Source organism: Rana temporaria, chromosome 1 (genome assembly GCF_905171775.1).
Source record: "Rana temporaria chromosome 1, aRanTem1.1, whole genome shotgun sequence".
NCBI classification, from domain to species: Eukaryota; Metazoa; Chordata; class Amphibia; order Anura; family Ranidae; genus Rana; species Rana temporaria.
The window spans coordinates 180,285,538-180,303,798 of NC_053489.1; the positions used below are offsets into that span (position 1 = coordinate 180,285,538).

At 44.0% G+C, this 18,261-nt stretch overlaps 1 protein-coding gene across 1 annotated transcript in view; it reads left to right on the forward strand.

Annotated features, from left to right (window-relative positions):
* TMEM120B (transmembrane protein 120B) overlaps positions 1-18,261 on the forward strand; it is a 121,502-nt gene that overhangs the window by 28,302 nt on the left and 74,939 nt on the right. The window contains exons 2-3 of the mRNA XM_040346946.1: positions 7,213-7,331; positions 17,285-17,401. Of these exons, the coding sequence (XP_040202880.1) occupies positions 7,213-7,331; positions 17,285-17,401 (236 nt within the window). The remainder of the gene's footprint in view (positions 1-7,212; positions 7,332-17,284; positions 17,402-18,261) is intronic.

Sequence of the window (18,261 nt, forward strand, 5' to 3'; positions counted from 1 at the left end):
CTCCTCTGTAACTCAAAACATGCAACCTGTAGATTTTTTTTAAACGTCGCCTATGGAGATTTTAAAAGGTAAAAGTTTGTCGGCATTCCACGAGCAAATGCAATTTTGAAGCGTGACATGTTGGGTATCAATTTACTCGGCGTAACATTATCTTTCACAATATAAAAAAAAATTGGGATAACTTTACTGTTGTCTTATTTTTAATTAAAAAAGTGTATTTTTTTTCCCAAAAAAGTGTGCTTGTAAGACCGCTGCGCAAATACGGCGTGACGGAAAGTATTGCAGCATTCGCCATTTAATTCTCTTGGGTGTTGGAATAAAAAATAAATATAATGTTTGGGGGTTCTAATTAGAGGGAAGGAGATGGCAGTGAAAATAGTAAAAAATGGCACACATTAGAATTGCTGTTTAACTTGTAATGCCAACGGCCACCACCAGATGGCGCCAGCTCACAGAAGGAAGAGCTTGGGACTTCACAAGGCCGCAAAGCCGTGGCCTCAATTACCGGTCGTTGCGGGCCCGCCGCAATCGCAGCGGGGGAGGTGGGGGCGCACAGAGACACAGGATCCTGTGCCTCCGTGCGCCCCCACCTTCCCCGCCGTGGCCGGTAATTGAGGCCGCGGCTTCGCGGCCTTGTAGGCCGCAAAGCCGCAGCCTCAATTACCGGCGGGCACGGGCGACAGGTCACAATTTCTTGTCGCAATTGCGACCTGGCGCCTGGATATTGTCGACCCCTGTGCTACATAGCGTTTTTTCTTGTGTCTGACTATACCGCCTTACAGGAATAACAATTGAATTGTAGACCAAAGGTTTATTGGACCAAAACTCTATTCTGAATTTTCTGTCCCATAGTAAAGGTAACTTCAGCATTCAAACTGCAGAGGTAGTTGCTCTTGTTAAAGTATGTTCCACTCTGTCCAGCCAGGCAAAAGCCGTGACAAGATTTTCAAAGAAGTGAGTCTCATAATTAGTTGTGATACAAAGTTTTGCTGGGTAAAGCATTTCATAGGTAACAGCATACTTTCTAAGGCGCCTTTTCACCTCAGTGAATTTAGCCCTCCGGGGCTGCACTTTAGCAGAAAAATCCAGATTAAAAGAAATTCTCACATTATCAATTTTCATGAGGTCACCCTTGGTGCTTGATGTAATACTGCATCTCTGTCTTTGAAGTTGAGAAGTTTTAAGAGGAATGGATGTGGTGACTCTCCTGGTCTGGGCGGCTTAGCAAGGACTCTGTGAGCCCTCTCAACTGCAAACATTTTTAAGAATGAGTTGTTGCCAAAGGTATTAGCCAGTTTTCTTTGAAAGCTACTGGGTTTTTTCCTTTTTGCTTTCTCCAAAATCCCCACTGCGCTCACATTATTTTGTCTGAGTCTGTTTTCTATGTCCTCTATGCAGGCAGGATTGTCAAAGGAGTGAGACTGCACATGGTTTAATTCCCTCTGTAATGGCGCCACTTCATCTTCCACATTACTCATTCTCACCTCTAGTGCTGTGGTACGATCACGCAGTTTCTGCATGTCATGTCGGACTAGGTTAATCTCAAATTTAACCCCTTTTAATTTCAGACGTCAGAGGAGTAATGGCAGTATTTCAGCAGGTGACTGTAGCCAGAATGTCCTGCAGTGTAGGTTCAGGTGTAGTCCTTGCTGGGCTAACTGTGCTCATAGCTGAAGGGAGAGACGGACGTTTCTGTTAAATCCTCCTGCCAAGCAGCCCCTGGGATATCCATCTCCTCCTGCTTTGCCTAATCCAGGAATAGGGAAGCAGCCTTGGGAGGGTTATCTTTGTTCCCAGTGTTCTTCCGATGAAGGCCCCCCCCCCCCCCCAGCGGATAAGGACACCCCTGTACTGTGCAGGCGCGGCGCTTGCACAGTACGAACCTCAACGGAGCTGCCGAAGATGTCGAGCTGAGAGTCGGCTCTACATGGTGCCTGCACAATGACTATGACAAATGCCGCACGCTCCCGATGCTAGCGTTACTCTGCAAGGGGCAGGGGTGATTTTAGCAATAAAGTACACGTGTTAGCGGGGCGTGTTAAAACAAATGAAGGGCGGGTTTTGCAATGTTGATGGGCGGGTTTTGCAATGTTAAGTCATAAGCATAATAACAATAAACTGTGACAAGTATTGAAATTGACCATCAACATTGAACTACCCGCCCTTATCTCTGTCCATCATTTTAAAATTGCACCTCTTTTGTGAGTTAAATAGTTTGTGCAAATCCGCCCATCAACATTGCAAAACCCGCCCTTCATTTGTTTTAACACGCCCCGCTAAGACGTGTATTTTATTGCTAAAATTACCCCTGCCCCTTGCAGAGTAGCAGTAGCATCGGGAGCGTGCGGCATGTGTCATAGTCATTGAGCAGGTGCCGTGTAGAGCTGACTCTCGGCTCTACATGTTCAGCTATTTTCGGTGGCTCCGTTGAGGTTCGTACTGCGCAAGCACCGCGCCTGCGCAGTACAGGGGGGTCCATATCCGACAGGGGACCTTTTTCGGCAGGACACCGGGCTTGGCAAAGAGCTTTAGCCGCCTCTTTTGCAGGGATCGGGCACCATCTTTCCCTGCATGGTCCACCGTTGTTGGAGTGTCTTTTCCCCGCCGGGACATAGCTACGCTGGAGATACAGGCACCAGAGTGTAGAGCAGGGTACACGGAGCTCACACAGCTAAAAGGGAGCCGTTGGAGCGGTCACGAGCGGTTTATCAGGAGTATTGTGCAGATTTTCGGCGGAAGCTTGTGCCCTTTGCCGCCTCCTCCATTACTGCAAGTCATGCCTGGGGTTTAGTAATCATTTTCTGAGCAGTATGGATTCTAAAAACCATAAAAAAAGTAAGATAGTGTATTAAAAAAAAAAACTATTGAACCATTAGAAGCCCTTCTAAAGAATAATTTTTCTTTCACTGGTGTCTGAAGGGTGTGTGCAAGGGTGTGTGCAATAAGGCTACTTTCACACTGCAGCACCCAGCCTCATTTTTGTGGTGCTTTTCTGACACTTTTAACCCCTGCTAGTGGCCGAAGAAGCGATTTGGAATGCGCATTAATTTCAATGGGCAGGGGCATTTTGGGAGCGCTGTATACAGCGTTTCCAAACCGCCCTAAATATGCCGCTTGTAGAACTTTTTCTAACGTCCTGCAAGAGCACCGCCCCAGTATGAAAATTCACCTCAGTGTGAAAGGGGTTCACGTGCCAAAAGGCTGCAGATTGGGCACCATGCAGATTGGGCACCATGTGTGTAGGCAATGGTCGGCAGTGTGTGGAAAGAATGATAATTGCATACAAACACCTATTCTTGTTTGAACTGTAAGCTTTCACAAATCCTGTTTGGTTGTATAGCCTAGAGGGGCGGAGACACCAGTGCAACTTGTCCTGCCTTTTTTTTCTGATGGAAGCCATGTTAAAGTGGAACCTCAGTCAACGTTTTCCTGGGTAAGGACAAGAACCTCAATTCCTGTTACTTCCATGGCAGAAAGTGCGAGAATACTCAAGAGGGGACACAAGATTTTAGCCATTCCACAATATGATAAAACCTATTTTTATTGCTGTTGTGCTGTTAGAAAACTTTTTCCTATCACTCCCTGTTCTGGTGAAATTTTCACTGAGGCATGAAGGGATGGAAAAATCTCATCAGTACTGACACACACACACACACACACACCAGTAAAAACCTGACAGCTTATAACCTTTCCCAAAGCTATACAAAAAAAGTTTTGTTAGACATATACAGTAAAGTTATTGTAAAGTCTTGTTTTAAAAAAAAAAAAACATGTTATACTTGCCTGCACTGTACAGTGGATTGCACAGGGCAGCCCGGGTCCTCCTCTTCTTGGGTCCCTCTTCGCTGTTCCTGGCCCCTCCCTCCTGTTTGAGTGCCACCACATGGGGGCACCTGAGCCGAACTGCAGCTCTGTGTGTCTATTCGGACACGGAACTGATTTTTCGGCCCCACCCCCTCTCTCCTGATTGGCTCCCACTGCTGTCAAAGTCAGCCAATGACTATCAGGAGGGAGAGTCCCAGATGGCCAAGACTCGTGGACATGCCTTGATAGAGATGGGGCTTGGGTAAGTATGAGGGGCAGTGCTGTGCACAGAAGGCTTTTTATCTTAAAGCGGAGGTTCACCCAAAAAAAAATATGTTAACATGACATTCAGCCGAGTTGTCAGAATGACAATCAGGTGTTTTTTTTTTTTTTTTTCAGTGCAACACATACCTTATTTTCACCGCCGCTTCTGGGTATGTAATGTGCGGGACTGGGCGTTCCTAAGTGATTGACATCCTTCCTGACTGGTGCATACAGCGCGTCATTAGTTGCCGAAAGAAGCCGAACGTCGCCGAACGTCGGTGCGCAGGCACCGTATAGAGCCGACTCGCAGTCCGGCTTCTTTCGGCAACTAGTGACGCGCTGTATGCGCCGGTCGGAAGGATGTCAATCACTTAGGAACGCCCAGTCCCGCACATTACATACCCAGAAGCGGCGGTGAAAATAAGGTAAACATTTTTTTTTAAGGTGAACCCCCGCTTTAATGAATAGAATGCATTAAGATAAAAAAAAAAAAACCTTCTGTCTTTACAACCCCTTTAAAGAGACCCCAATGCTGCCACATTTGGTACTTTTTGAAGGGGAGTGGATACCTGGATTTGACAGGTATCCACTCCCGGCTGAGTTCGGCCCCCTCCTCCTTCACTTTGCAGCCGGCCCATTTGCAGAGCGCAGCGTGATTCACACATGTGCAGTAGGGTACCAGCTGTGAAGCCGAAATGCTTTACTGCCGGTTTCTCTTAGTGGAGATGTGGAGGCAGCAGCACCCGATAGCCAATTGCAAAATCGGCTTGGGTGAAGACACTGCTGAATTTATGGACAGGTAAGTGACCTAATATTAAAAGTCAGGAGCTACAGTATTTGCAGCTGCTGACTTCTTTTTTTTTTTTTTTTTTCCTGCAGGAGCTCCTCTTTAACGACTTCCTTACCGCAGATAGACATATGATGGCGGCAGGAACCCTTTGTCCCTACGGGCCGCCGTCATATGATGTCTTTTACTTCCGAGCCTCTAGGGGGCGCCCGCTGCGTCACTCGGCACCTGATGCCTGTGCTCGGCGGCCGCAATATTTGCCGGGCACCCGCAATTGCCGGTGACACAGCCGAGGACATGGATCTGTGTGTGTAAAGACACAGATCCACGTCCTGTCAGAGGAGTGGAGAACGATGTGTGTTCCCAGTACAGAGGAACACTGATCGGTCTCCTCGTCTTGTGAGTCCCCTCTCCCTAGGACACACTTAAATCCTTCCTCGCCCCCTAGTGTTAACCCCTTCCCTGCCAGTCACATTTACACAGTAATCAAGGAATTTTTATAGCACGGATCACTGTATAAATGTGTGTGTGGTCCCAAAATGGTGTCAAAAGTGTCCGATGTGTCCGCCGCAATATCGCAGTCATGATAAAAGTCGCAGATCAACGCAATTACTAGTAAAATAAAAATGCCATAAATGTATCCCCTATTTTGTAGATGCTTTAACTTTTGCGCAAACCAATCAATATACGCTTATTGCGATATTTTTTATTTATTTAACAAAAATATGTATATCGTCCTAAACTGAGGATTTTTTTTTTTTTTTTTATGGGATATTTATTATATCAAAAAGTAAAAAATATTGTGTTTTTCAAAATTGTCATGCTTTTTTTTGTTTATATCACAAAAAATAAAAACCACAGAGGTGATCAAATTCCACCAAAAGAAAGCTCTATTTTTGGGGGGGAAAAATTATCAAAATTTCATATGGGTACAGTGTTGCATGACCGCGCAACTGTCATTCAAAGTGTAACAGCGCTGAAAGCTGAAAATTGCTCTGGCTAGGAAGGGGGTAAAAATGCCCTGTATTGAAGTGGTTAAACATTGACAAAAATAAAAATCTGGAAGCTGAGTGGTTTCTATGCAGAGCTGTACCCGATTTTGCGCACTCCACACTCCAGTTTTAGGAAATCAAGCCCAAAGTCCCCTTCAGGGAAAAGTGACTGTTGTTTTCAAGGTATGACATTACAAGCCACCCTGCACCGCTCCTGCCACCACTGTAGCCATCATTGGAACCCAGTATGTTGCCTGTGTCGGAGACTAGGGGTACAAGTGACATCACTCCTCCATCATGTGACCGTGCTTGGGCTTGGCGATTGACTGATAGACATGTGCACTATGACTATGCACAGCCTAGCAATAATGTAGGATGTGAAAATGGCTTACAGGGAGATTTTCAGTCAGTCTTCCAGGGGACCCAGATGGCTTACTGGTATGACAATAAAATGAACGAACATGTTACAAAGTTTAACCACTTGCCGACTGCCTACCACATATTTACTGCAGCAGGTCGGCTGCACGCAATGTCGGCGGTTTAGACATGAATGGCTGTGTGTTGAGTTATTTTGAGGGGACAGCAAATTGACACTGTTATACAAGCTGTACACTCACTACTTTACATTGTAGCAAAGTGTCATTTCTTCAGTGTTGTCACATGAAAAGATATAATAAAATATTTACAAATGTGAGGGGTGTACTCACTTGTGTGAGATACTGTAAGTGAGCATGGCTTTTAAAGATTGCTTTAGCTGTTCTTCCAAAGTATAATTTGTGACTTGTGCACACTGGGTTTTTAGTTTTGGTGTATGGTATCCTGGCTTTTTGTTGTGTGTAGAGCGTACAGGCACAGTGCCCCTTGTTCTGGGCATTTGTTTTTGGGGGCATACTGCCCTAAACATTTGTGCCACTGGGTGCATTTTTATGCCTCTCATAGAGGTTTAAAGGCTGCCATCAGCAATGCTAGTTGATGCGCCTGTACCTTCTGCCCACTCCAAAACACCGGGATCCCATGCACTGGGCAGTGTTCATGAGGCCATAGGGCTCATTTAAACCACTTCAGATGAGCTGCTTTGATCTGTGCAGATCTATTTTAATAGAAAGCATTGGCAGTGACACCTGCAGCCTGCGACCAATGACATCAGAGAGTAGATGTGTGCTTGCAGGTCTGTAACTGGTATGATGTATTTGAAACGCTATGATTGGAATTAGTCGTCCTAATGAGTTTTGTATTTCAATTATTATAACTGGTCACATGATGCCCTTTTTTATTTTTTTTTTCATTTTAATGTGGCAGAAACTATATTACCTAAAAATATTCATGAAACATGTCTAATTTTTATTTATTTTTGGTATATTTTAGGAAACACACAAAGTTTATAAACAGAAGTTGGAGGAACTGAACACTCTTCAAAGCGTGTGCAGCGGTTACATAAACAAGCACAAGAGGCGTCTAGCGGACTTAAAATGCAATCTGAAGAAGTAAATTTATTCTTTTTACTCTGCAATGTGACATTTAGTTACATAAAGAAATTGGTGCTGACAACAGATCTGGGGCTCTTACCAGCCAATGACTTATTGCGATATGTTTACCTTCTATTACCATGTGTAGAGACATGAGTTTTGCTGCACCTGTCTCTGCAAAGACACAATTGTTCTCTATATGCTCTGTTCACATCACAACACTGTTATGCAATTCAGATTTTTTTCTGTGCTAAAGTCTGCAACATGCATGCAGTTTTCTGATGTGACATCAACATTGTGCTGTGAACAGGGCACATAGCGAACAATTGTTTTCTTTATGGCCTTGCAGGGAATTTGATGCACATTTCCACGCAAAGTCAGGTAACAGCAGAGTTATGCCGCGTACACACGATTGGACATTCCAACAACAAAACCGTGGATTATTTTTCAAAGAATGTTGGCTCAAACTTTGTGTTGCAAACACACGGTCACACAAATGTTGTCGAACATTCCGACTGTCAAGAACGTGGTGACGTACAACACAACAAGCTGAGAAAAATGAAGTTCCGAGCATTTGTTGAATTAATTCCGAGCATGCGTCGGTATTGCATACACACGAGTGGAATTTCCGACAAGAACTTTGATGTTGGAAAAAATTGAGAACCAGCTCTCAAACATTTGTTGTCGGAAATTCCAACAGCAAATGTCCGATGGAGCCTACACACGGTTGGAATATCTGACCAAAAGCTCAAATCGAACATTTGTTGTCGGTAATTCCGATCGCGTGTACGTGACATTACGGTGTGAACATAGCACATAGAAAACAATGGATTTCATTGTGTCCTTTCAGAGACCTATGTAATAAATACGCACGTCTCTGCACATGGTGTGAACAAGCCTATGCAGGGCAAATCTGCATATTTTTCTATCAGTTTTTACGTACATATGATATGATTGAGGCCTTAATAATTATTATTTTTGCCAATTGCTACTTCATTTAACCACACTACCCCCACACAAATTTTCTTCACTTCTGGACATGACATTGTTCTGCAAAGTTCTGTAGAGATAATGCAATGCTGATTTTCAGCCATGTGTCTTGGCTGGGGGATTGCTTGTCTGGTACTGTTTCTCTCATGTAATGTTGCCTACACACAATATTTGACTTAAAGTGGTGTTTCCAGGCATAATTTTTTTATTTTTTTTTGCACGCTAAAATTCATCACATTAAAGCGGTGGTTCACCCTCCTTAACATCATTATATCATTAAATTCGGCATCGTAGCGCGAGCTACAGTATGCCGGTCTTAAATTTTTAATCCCCGTACTCACTGTGCTATGGATCATTAAAGATTCCGACTCCCGCGGGGAATGGGCGTGCCTATGGAGAGGGAGGATGATTGACGGCCGGCTCTGGCGCGTCACGCTCCCCGAAGACAGCCGGAGTAGGTCTCGGCTCTTCACGGCGCCTGCGCACAGGCTATGCGCAGGCGCCGTGAAGAGCCAAGCCTATTTCGGCTATTTCCGGAGAAGCGTGACGTGCCAGCCGTCAATCACCTTCTCTCACCATAGGAACGCCCATTCCCCGGAATCTTCAATGATCCATAGCACAGTGAGTACGGGGATAAAAAATATAAGACCGGCATACTGTAGCTCGCGCTACGATGCCGAATGTAGTGGTAGAATAAAAAAAAAAAAAAATTTTTTTAATAGGGTGAACCCCCGCTTTAAATAGTCCCTAAAACATATTAATAGCTCCCAATCGTTCCAAAAACCATTGCAAACACTTGCCTTCTATCTACCGGCTCATGTTGTGGCCGTATCCATCATATGTGTGGGCATGTGAAGCCCAGTTCATTTTTCCTCCTGGTTTTCAGGGAGAGGTGCATGCTGGGCGATTTTTTTTTTTTTTTTTGGCACAGTAATGGCCAGACACTCCTGGGAAATGAGTGTCGTCATTTCCCAGGAGGCATTGGGGTCTTAGGACAGGAAGTTGAACCACCTAGAACCAGGAACTAGGCAGATTACGAATACTCCCTAGTAACAGCCAGATAGAAGTGAGTAAAAAATAATATATATAAATATATATATATATATATATATATATATATATATATATATATATATATATATATATATATATATATATATATATATATATATATATATATATATTTTACATTAAAGGCAAGCTGTTAATAGTTCATTTTTAGGGTGGAACTCTGCTTTAAAAATAACAACGCATGAGAAGCATGGACATGTTAAACCATTTTCAGCAGGACTGGAAATGGGGGGGGGAAGTTGCTCTAATGGAGGCTGGTTAGCAGAAAAAAAAACAAGGGTTCTGCTTTTTCCCCATTTCTATCCATAATGGATATAGTTTTTGCCTTGATCTACACTTTCAGATATACAGAACATAAATGGCCAACATATTTTTTCTTATTATGGAACTTGTCAGGTCCATTGCATGGAGATTTATCCAACAAGCTAGAAATTCTCATTTGGTGAGAAGTGGTTCCGCCATCGCAAATGCTCATTGTCAATTTCCTTGGATACTTATAAATGGCTCAGTTCAAGCCTTGCATCTTCAGCCCCATATGGAGATAGGGATGTAGCAGAAGACTTGATTAGAGCTAGCTGGGAGATTGCAGCTTCTATCGGAACCTTTTTGCAAACCTTTAAGTCCCCTTTCACATGTGCGGATCCGTTTTCAGACATCCGCTTGCTCAGCAGGGATCGCTCAGTTGATCCCCGCTGTGCTGGCGAATGACTTCTGCACACTATGCAGAAATGGACCAGTCAGATCTCTGCTCTCCTCTATTGGGGGATCTGATGAAAACAAATTGTCTGTCCGTTTTCATCCGATCCACCAGACAAATGCAAAATAGGGTTTGCATCCGTCACACTTTAGCAGAGAGAATCGAATCGGGCTGATCAGATGTCAGTGGACATGTCACCGCTGACATCTGACGCTCCATAGAGGTACATGGAGGTTCAGGTCAGCTTGAAAACACTGACAGGTGAATCTGAATGGTCTGCACGTATGAAAAGGGCCTTAAAGTGGAGTTCCACCTTAAAAAAAAAAAAAAAAAAAATTTACACCGAAAACCTGCAAAAAATGTTTTACTTACCAGAAATGCTGGTTGCTATGCGGATGTTCCTAATCTACCTCTTCCTAGTCCGCGGCAGGTCTTCTTCGTCCTCGTGGTGTCTTCTGGGGGATGGGGCGCGCTGCCTTCTGAGAACTGTGTGTATCCCAGAAAGCAGCCGCCCATTCACAAAAGCGCTGCGAGATTTGCGCATGCGCAGTAGGAAACGGGCAGTGAAGCCGCAAGGCTCCACTGCCTGTTTCCCTCAGTAAGGATGGTGGCACCGGGAGCTACCAGGATCGAGGTATTGGCCTACATTCACTATATCAGCTCTCCCACTGTACACAGAACATGGAAATGCAAAAGTTTAAGTAAATATTAACTGCTAAATACCTTTCTCCTATCACCTTCCAGGACGGCACCTGAGAGATGATGGCTCCTCCCCACAGGAAACACAATCACTTGACATTTTTCTATAAGTCCCCACCCTTCCCCTTGATCCTCAGTATTGATTGTGTTTCTCCCGAACACATCGTCACGTTTGTTTTGTTTTAAAAACCTAGAGACCGGGGAGGGTCGAAGGTACCCCTGTTGAGACAGGTTCTAGGGAGGCCGGGGAGGGCTGAACTAACCTGTAGGCTTGTCCAACTCACAGGTCGCCCCAGGCGTGCACCATCGCTCTGAGCTGCGGGGAGGCTAGCCATCGCTATGGTGCAGAAGAAACGCCGCCATTTGAATCGCTCTCTTCCCGGGGGTTGCTTCCTATTTTGGAAACTTTGCGCTCCAAGCCTCGCTGAGAGAAACAGGAACCGCATCAAACGAAGTAGGCTTTTGCCTCACAGCGCAACCCGGAGGAACGCTTGGAGAGCAGCGTGGGCGGCAGAAGGGTCGGCTTGCGGATAACCCTTACAAGAGGTACCGACAGCCATGGACCCAGCCAAACCTCCTCATGGAACAGGAGGAGATGAAGGCAAATGTGACTGCAGGCAGATCCAGGTCAGGGTACAGTGAGTACATATCCCCCTTGGAAAAGGAGGAGGGAAGGGAGTGAGAGTCCTGGACTTCAGGGTCTGAGATTCTGAAGCCAGCCAGAACAGGACTGGATTTTACTTCTCACTTTACCCTTTCCCCTCCCCAGTACAAACCTGCAGTCCTGGGGGAGGACAAAGTAAATTATGCATATGTGTATATCTCTTGTCTTGCAGAAACCCCCCAGCCGTTTCCAGGAGACCCCAAATAAACAGTCTCCTGCCGCTACAGGGCATAGCTCCTCTAAAAATAAATATGTGGGGTACTGTAAGGTGAACTCCCACTCAAAGCCCTGTTTGCTAAAGAACGCATAGAGGAAGCTAAGGCTAATAACTTAGCAGAGAAAGGGACTCCTGCAATAATGGAGTATCTCTCATCTATGCAGACGGAAAGGCCGGCAAATGTCAAAACTTTCCATGAAGCCGCCAGGCAGTCAGTAACATAAGGTCTGACATAGAGGAGCTTATCCCTAGAGAAGACATTTCCTCCTAGGAAGGCCTCGTTCGAATGGAATCTCCCCCCGCTCTCAGTCATTCCCTCTAGTCCAGGTAGAGGAAGCTAAGGAGGACAGGGAGGATATGGAAAGCCAAGCTGAACAGGACTCACCCTAGAGGGTCTGGTTGGACTCCTGCAGGCAAGACAGGCCTCTGAAGAGATTATAGAAATCCCTAGAATGATCTCTTAGAGGGGGCTGAGCAAGGCTCAATCCAGGGTGTTTTTGTTTCACTTCATTAATTCCTAAAGGATTAGAGCCAGCCTGCCATGAGTCTGACAGACAGCTCACAATGGTGCTGTTAGATGTTTAGCCCCAAAAAAGTTACCTCCTAAACTTTTAGGATAGGCCCAGCAAGGGGGCATCTTAGTGTGTATATTACCTTTGCGGGGGTTGCTTATTGGTTGCAAACATCTCCCCAGGTTCCAACCTATCACTTCTTCCTTACACTGCTGCTAGATCTGTCAGGGTGTAAGAGTTGATCAAACCTCTTGTGGCTAAGGCTGGGTTCACACTACTACACTACTTTCATCCTACTTTGCTCTGTGTTCAATGTTTCCCTATGAGAGCGTCTTGTAGCGTCCTACACAAGTCGGTCCGACTTTGAAAATGCTCCCTGTACTACTTTTGGTCCTACATTGATCCTACTTCAGGCCCATTGAATATCATTGAAGTCGGACCAAAGTAGTATCCTGTTCATGAAAGTAGGATGGATGTAGGACCAATGTAGGATAAATGTAGGACCAATGTAGCAGAGCAAAGTAGGATGAAAGTAGTGTAGTAGTGTGAACCCAGCCTAAGGCAACAAACCATTTAGGGCGGTGTGAGAAGCATAAAATGCTAGCCTGCAACCCTGAGGCTGGGTTCACACTACTACACTACTTTCATCCTACTTTGTTCTGTGTTCAATGTTTCCCTATGAGAGCGTCTTGTAGCGTCCTACACAAGTCGGTCCGACTTTGAAAATGCTCCCTGTACTACTTTTGGTCCTACATTGATCCTACTTCAGGCCCATTGAATATCATTGAAGTCGGACCAAAGTAGTATCCTGTTCATGAAAGTAGGATAGATGTAGGACCCATGTAGGATAAATGTAGGACCAATGTAGCAGAGCAAAGTAGGATGAAAGTAGTGTAGTGGTGTGAACCCAGCCTTAATTGGGAGTTTTCTCTGTGCAAACCTCTGTGCTAAAGCTATGAAAATCAGCCATACAGGTGTCTGATTGCCTCCAGCCTAAGATTATGGTCACCTCTTCATGAGAGACCTAATTGATTTCTGAGTCTGTGCTCGTTAAGGCTTTAAAGGCTTGGACTCGCTCCCACCTGTGTGTGGACCAGCTACCTACTCAGACCTATGCAATAGTAGGATAGCAGCTACCACTACTGTGGTGTAGTCACACACCTCGGATTTCCATTATTGGAACTACCATGCTCCTTCACCGGGAGGAAGGATCATTATCTGGAAGTCGGGTTATGCCTAGGACAGATTGTTGGTCTGTCCACACATCAGAGATGCACAACATGGGGAGTTTTTTTTATCTTGTGTCATTTCTGATATATAAATATCCTATGACTCACCAGAAATGCCTAAAATTGATTAGGTAACGGTGCACTGTTCCTTATCAAACACAGAATATTGAATTGTCGGTCGCACACTATTGTTCAGAAACATACCACATTGAATTACTGTTGGTAAAAATTTCTGTCGGATACATGACTATACTATTGCTCATCAGAAAAGCATGACATGGATTTGTCGGTGACACCTCTATTATATAACCGCACACTATTGTTATTCAGAAACATATCACATTGAATTACTTTTGGTAAAAATTTCTGGAGGTTACATGTCCGTACCCGATTGCTTATCAGAAACGCACAACGTTGAGTTACTGATAGCGACTTTTTGCTGGTTATATGTCTATACAATTTTGCTAATCAAAAACGCATAACATTGTATTATTGGTAATGATATTTATGAATTCAGATATGCACTGCTTTAAGGGTCCTTTTTGCTAGTGACATTTCTGTTGATTAGATGACCCGACAAGGTTGCATTAAGTAATACTTTGAGTTGTCGGCAACATTCTGTTGGTCATATAACTGTCCAAGTTTTCTAATAAAAATAATGCACAACTTTGTATTGTGGGTTCAATGACGGTATACTATTACTACCCAGAAACGCACAGCATTGAGTTTTTTTTTTTTTGCTAGTGGCGTTTCTATCGGGTATATGACTGTGTGGTGCTGGTAATATACAATGTTACTGTCTGAAACATTTCTGTCCCTTGTCCTATACCCTATGGTTTATCTGAAATGTGCTAATGCCACTCTCTGCTAGTTATGACTGCAGGTAGTATAACACCAGAAATAGACGGTTGAGGCCGCATATGTCCTTTTTTTGTTGTCATACTGGCCATGCGACTGCATTTTTATTATCAGAGATATACTATAGGTGCTAGTATTATTTTCTGTTGATTAGAAGACCGTACTGCGGTCAGAGTCAGGAATAGACAACACCAAAGTTGTTCTTGTCCTCCTGTCTTGAATCTATTACCTTGGATCGCAGCAGATAAGTGAAACACAGCAGTAGAAGGTGTCTGTGTCCTCTGCGTTTAATTACTCAGAAAAACACCAGATTGGCCAGTGGCCTCTCTGTTGGATGTAGGACCTATAACCTATTAAGCATCAGAAGCTCAGGCCCCATACACACCATAGATAAATCCTCTCGTGTGTATGGGGCCTCACACTTGGAGCTTCTGTCCTTTCTCTGGGCTTAGGTTATACGTTATCTTACTACATATAAGAAATACACACCTAAGGTTGGTTGTGTCTTCTCTATCCTACAGGTGTCTGTATATCAGAAAACACAGCAGTGAAGGCTGGGGGGTCTTCCTGTTTTGTGTTCCATATTAAGCCTGAGCTTGCTGCCCTTCGGAAATACAAGATTTATGACCTGTATATCTGAGATATTTTGGTCACTTTATTTCAGACCTTATTTTCCATTTACATGGAAGGAACAGGATTTCTGATTACAGGCCTTTACTTCTAGGCATGCCAGAGACATTCCCTAGACCTGAACCCAGTAGGGTTATAGGACACTGGAAGGAGGTCATAGAATCACCTATCATTATTTTTTAGTAGGAAAGGGGTTACGCTGGTTGGAGCTATTTGCTTAAAAATTCAGCATCAGAATTTTTTCTAACTGGTTCTCCCGATCCGATAGGTTTATAGCTCGGTATATGTCCTTCATGTCACCCCCTTGGACGAACTGGATGGAAATAACCAATGTTCGTCTTTTACTCCTACTATAGCATTGGTCCCTTATGGTAGGGGTCTGCTTAACTTAACACTCCTTGGTGCTTGGAGTGGATCATGACCTCAAACACTGGATATTTACAGAATACTGTATTCTGTTGGAGTGTGGCACTCATGTGTTTACCCTGAGAATATAGGGTAAAATGTGTCTGCGTGTTATACGCGGGGGGCGGTGAAAAGCTTTTCTTTCCCCGACACCTTTGTCCTTTTCTGTTATATACCGATAAATGCAGTGGTTACTCGCAATTTTGTGACAGGCTCCTTTCTGCGTAGTTTAATATATCGACTCGCAGGGCTATAAGGAGCCTGGGGTATATAGAACAATTGCACATCTGACATGTCAACATTCAGATGGGAAGATACCCAGAAGTTGGGAATGACCAGGATGAGACCTACTTGCCAACCGGCTTGCAGAGCAGCCGTTTTGACCTGTCTAGCAGTGTGCGTCGGAGACAGGAGTTGTCCATGCGTATTGGCGGGCGCATGAATGAGCCACGCCAAGGCATCCTGTGGTCCTGACACTGTCCAATAAGTGTCCTCGCTATAGAGTCACATGCATTCCGATGAATGGAGGTGGGCAGGTAACGCCTTGCTTGGTCACACACCTGTCCAGTCATTTGAGTCAAGGGAATAGGCTTCCCTTAATCTAGTATCCTTGAGTGGGTTTATTTCTTTGTTTCACCATGACTATGGCAAACAAAAAGGGGACCCACAAGGATTGTCCGTCAGGAGACCTTTTTTCTTTCTAAACCACTCTCCTGAATAGGCTAGTGGCTTAAAACCAGATGTTTTTTTTCCTTGGTTGATCAAAGTAGTTCCTTGTTTCACAGAACAAATCTCTGATTAAACTTTTGATGGTCCTATGCAGCAGTTGCAGACATTATCGACCACGATGGCTAGAATTTTGGCACAGCCAACCTTTTCTATCTTAAAAAATACTCAGGCTCTCAGAATTATTTTCTTTAAGAGCGCGTGCCACCTAGACCTTGCACCCAAAGAGGAGACAAGGGCATAGGTGGAGCAGACCTGCAGGTCAATTACAGGATCCAGCTAGGTTACCTTCATCACACACTAGTGAGTGGAGGTGGTGAAATAAAGTCAGATTCTGACATTTAGCAGAAAGACCTTGCAGGCAAGGATCCCACCCTAAAGTAGGCCTGTTGGTTACTCGATTATCCTCTCAGGTGCCGTCCTGGAAGGTGATAGGAGAAAAACTACGTTAGACTTACCGGTAACGGTATTTCTACGAACCTTCCAGGACGGCAGGCCTACTTCCCGCCCTATGTGGAGGGAAAAGATCAGCTAAACGCTAGGTGGTGAGTACCTATACGGAATAATGTCCCTTGTGAACCAGTTCAGGATTACTTTTATTCATACTGAGGATCAAGGGAAAGGGTGGGAACTTATAGAAAAATGTCAAGTGATTGTGTTTCCTGTGGGGAGGAGCCATCTCTCAGGTGCCATCCTGGAAGGTTCGTAGAAATACTGTTACGTCTTAACGTAGGTTTTTCTCATTGGCTGTATATAGCAGTTTTATGACTTCTATCAGTGTCTGGTTAAAGCTTGGAGGAGGAGCTTTCATTCTCCCCTGATTGTCCTATGAGGCTGCAGGACCCCCCAACTTTCTGTCTGGATAGTGCTAATTGGCCCTGTGCTGATCACATGCACCATTCCAAGAAAAAAAAACTCTTTAGCAATACACACCACACTGAGCATGTGCAGCTTGCCCCCAATGCTCTGTTTTATCAGAAGATGGTTTGGAGACTGTGGAAGAAGGGGGGGATCAGAGAGGACAGGATCAAACTGCCTATTAACACAATGCAGAGAATTAAACCCTCAGTTTCCACAGTGCCTATAACGAGCATGATATACGGCATATATGATTTTACTGTTGTGGGTTTTGTAACACCTTAAATATTCCAGACATTTTAGAAAGGAATAAATCTGGTGTTCATGTAGATTCACTATTTATCTTGATGTACTCTTTATGGACCCCAGGGAATTCTGTAGCAATATGTAACCTTGTTTTATTCTTCCCCTCAAGGCATAAACACACTGCCAGCCTTGGTGAGACTGACCTCATCCAGCAGATGGACGGTACCATTAAAGAGAGACACAATGTCTTCTTTGACATGGAAGCTTATTTGCCTAAGAAAAATGGGTAAGTTGTACAAGCTTTTTTTTTTTCGATTGAAAGTTCAAAGTTTTCCAAGAATGAGTATGTGGTATTTCACCTCGAGATACAAGACGTATAGTGATGTTATCCTTCCTGTTTGGATACTCGCAGATTGGCTAATAAATCTTTAGTCCCATACACTCACGATTCCTCCTCAGTGGCAACACCCAAATAATTGACCCAGTGCTGTCATGGAAGAAAAGGAGAAAAATTAGAAATGAAATTACTGGCATTTGTTTTTCTTTGTTTCTTTCTGAGATTTCTTACAGTGGAAGTGTTGGTTTGCCCTCATTTTCCTAGTTTTCTCACAAAGGAAGTAAACCACTTTTTTTCAATTTGAACACAGATTGTAATAAAATTAGAAGATTAGAACCTGTCAGTTTTTTTTTCTGTATCTGTAGAAGGGATTCTCCTCCTGGCTTGTATGTCAATGCATAGGCCTGACTGAAAGGTAAGTATAGAGCCTGTTTCTCATAGCTTGAGCATTATGTAGAAGTAAAAAGGATACTTTAAAGATGAGCCCAAAAAATGACAACATCTTTTATATGGAGATTTAGCAGTTCTGGGATGAGTGGTCCGCCTAATTGAGTTTTGTGTCTAGAAGCTTTATGACAGTGGGCAGACAAACAAAACCGCTTTTAGATGTTTCATACAGCTATTAAAATGCAACATAATGCTGTTTGAATAGTGCATTGTTTTTTTTTTTCTATGGTTCATTTGCGCTTTCTTGTTTTTGTTCTCATTTAGTCAGTTTAAGGTGAGGTATGCTGATAGAGGCTGAAACATTCTAATGCTAAAACCCTGTGAAATACCATATGCATTCTTAGAAAATGTTTACATATCAT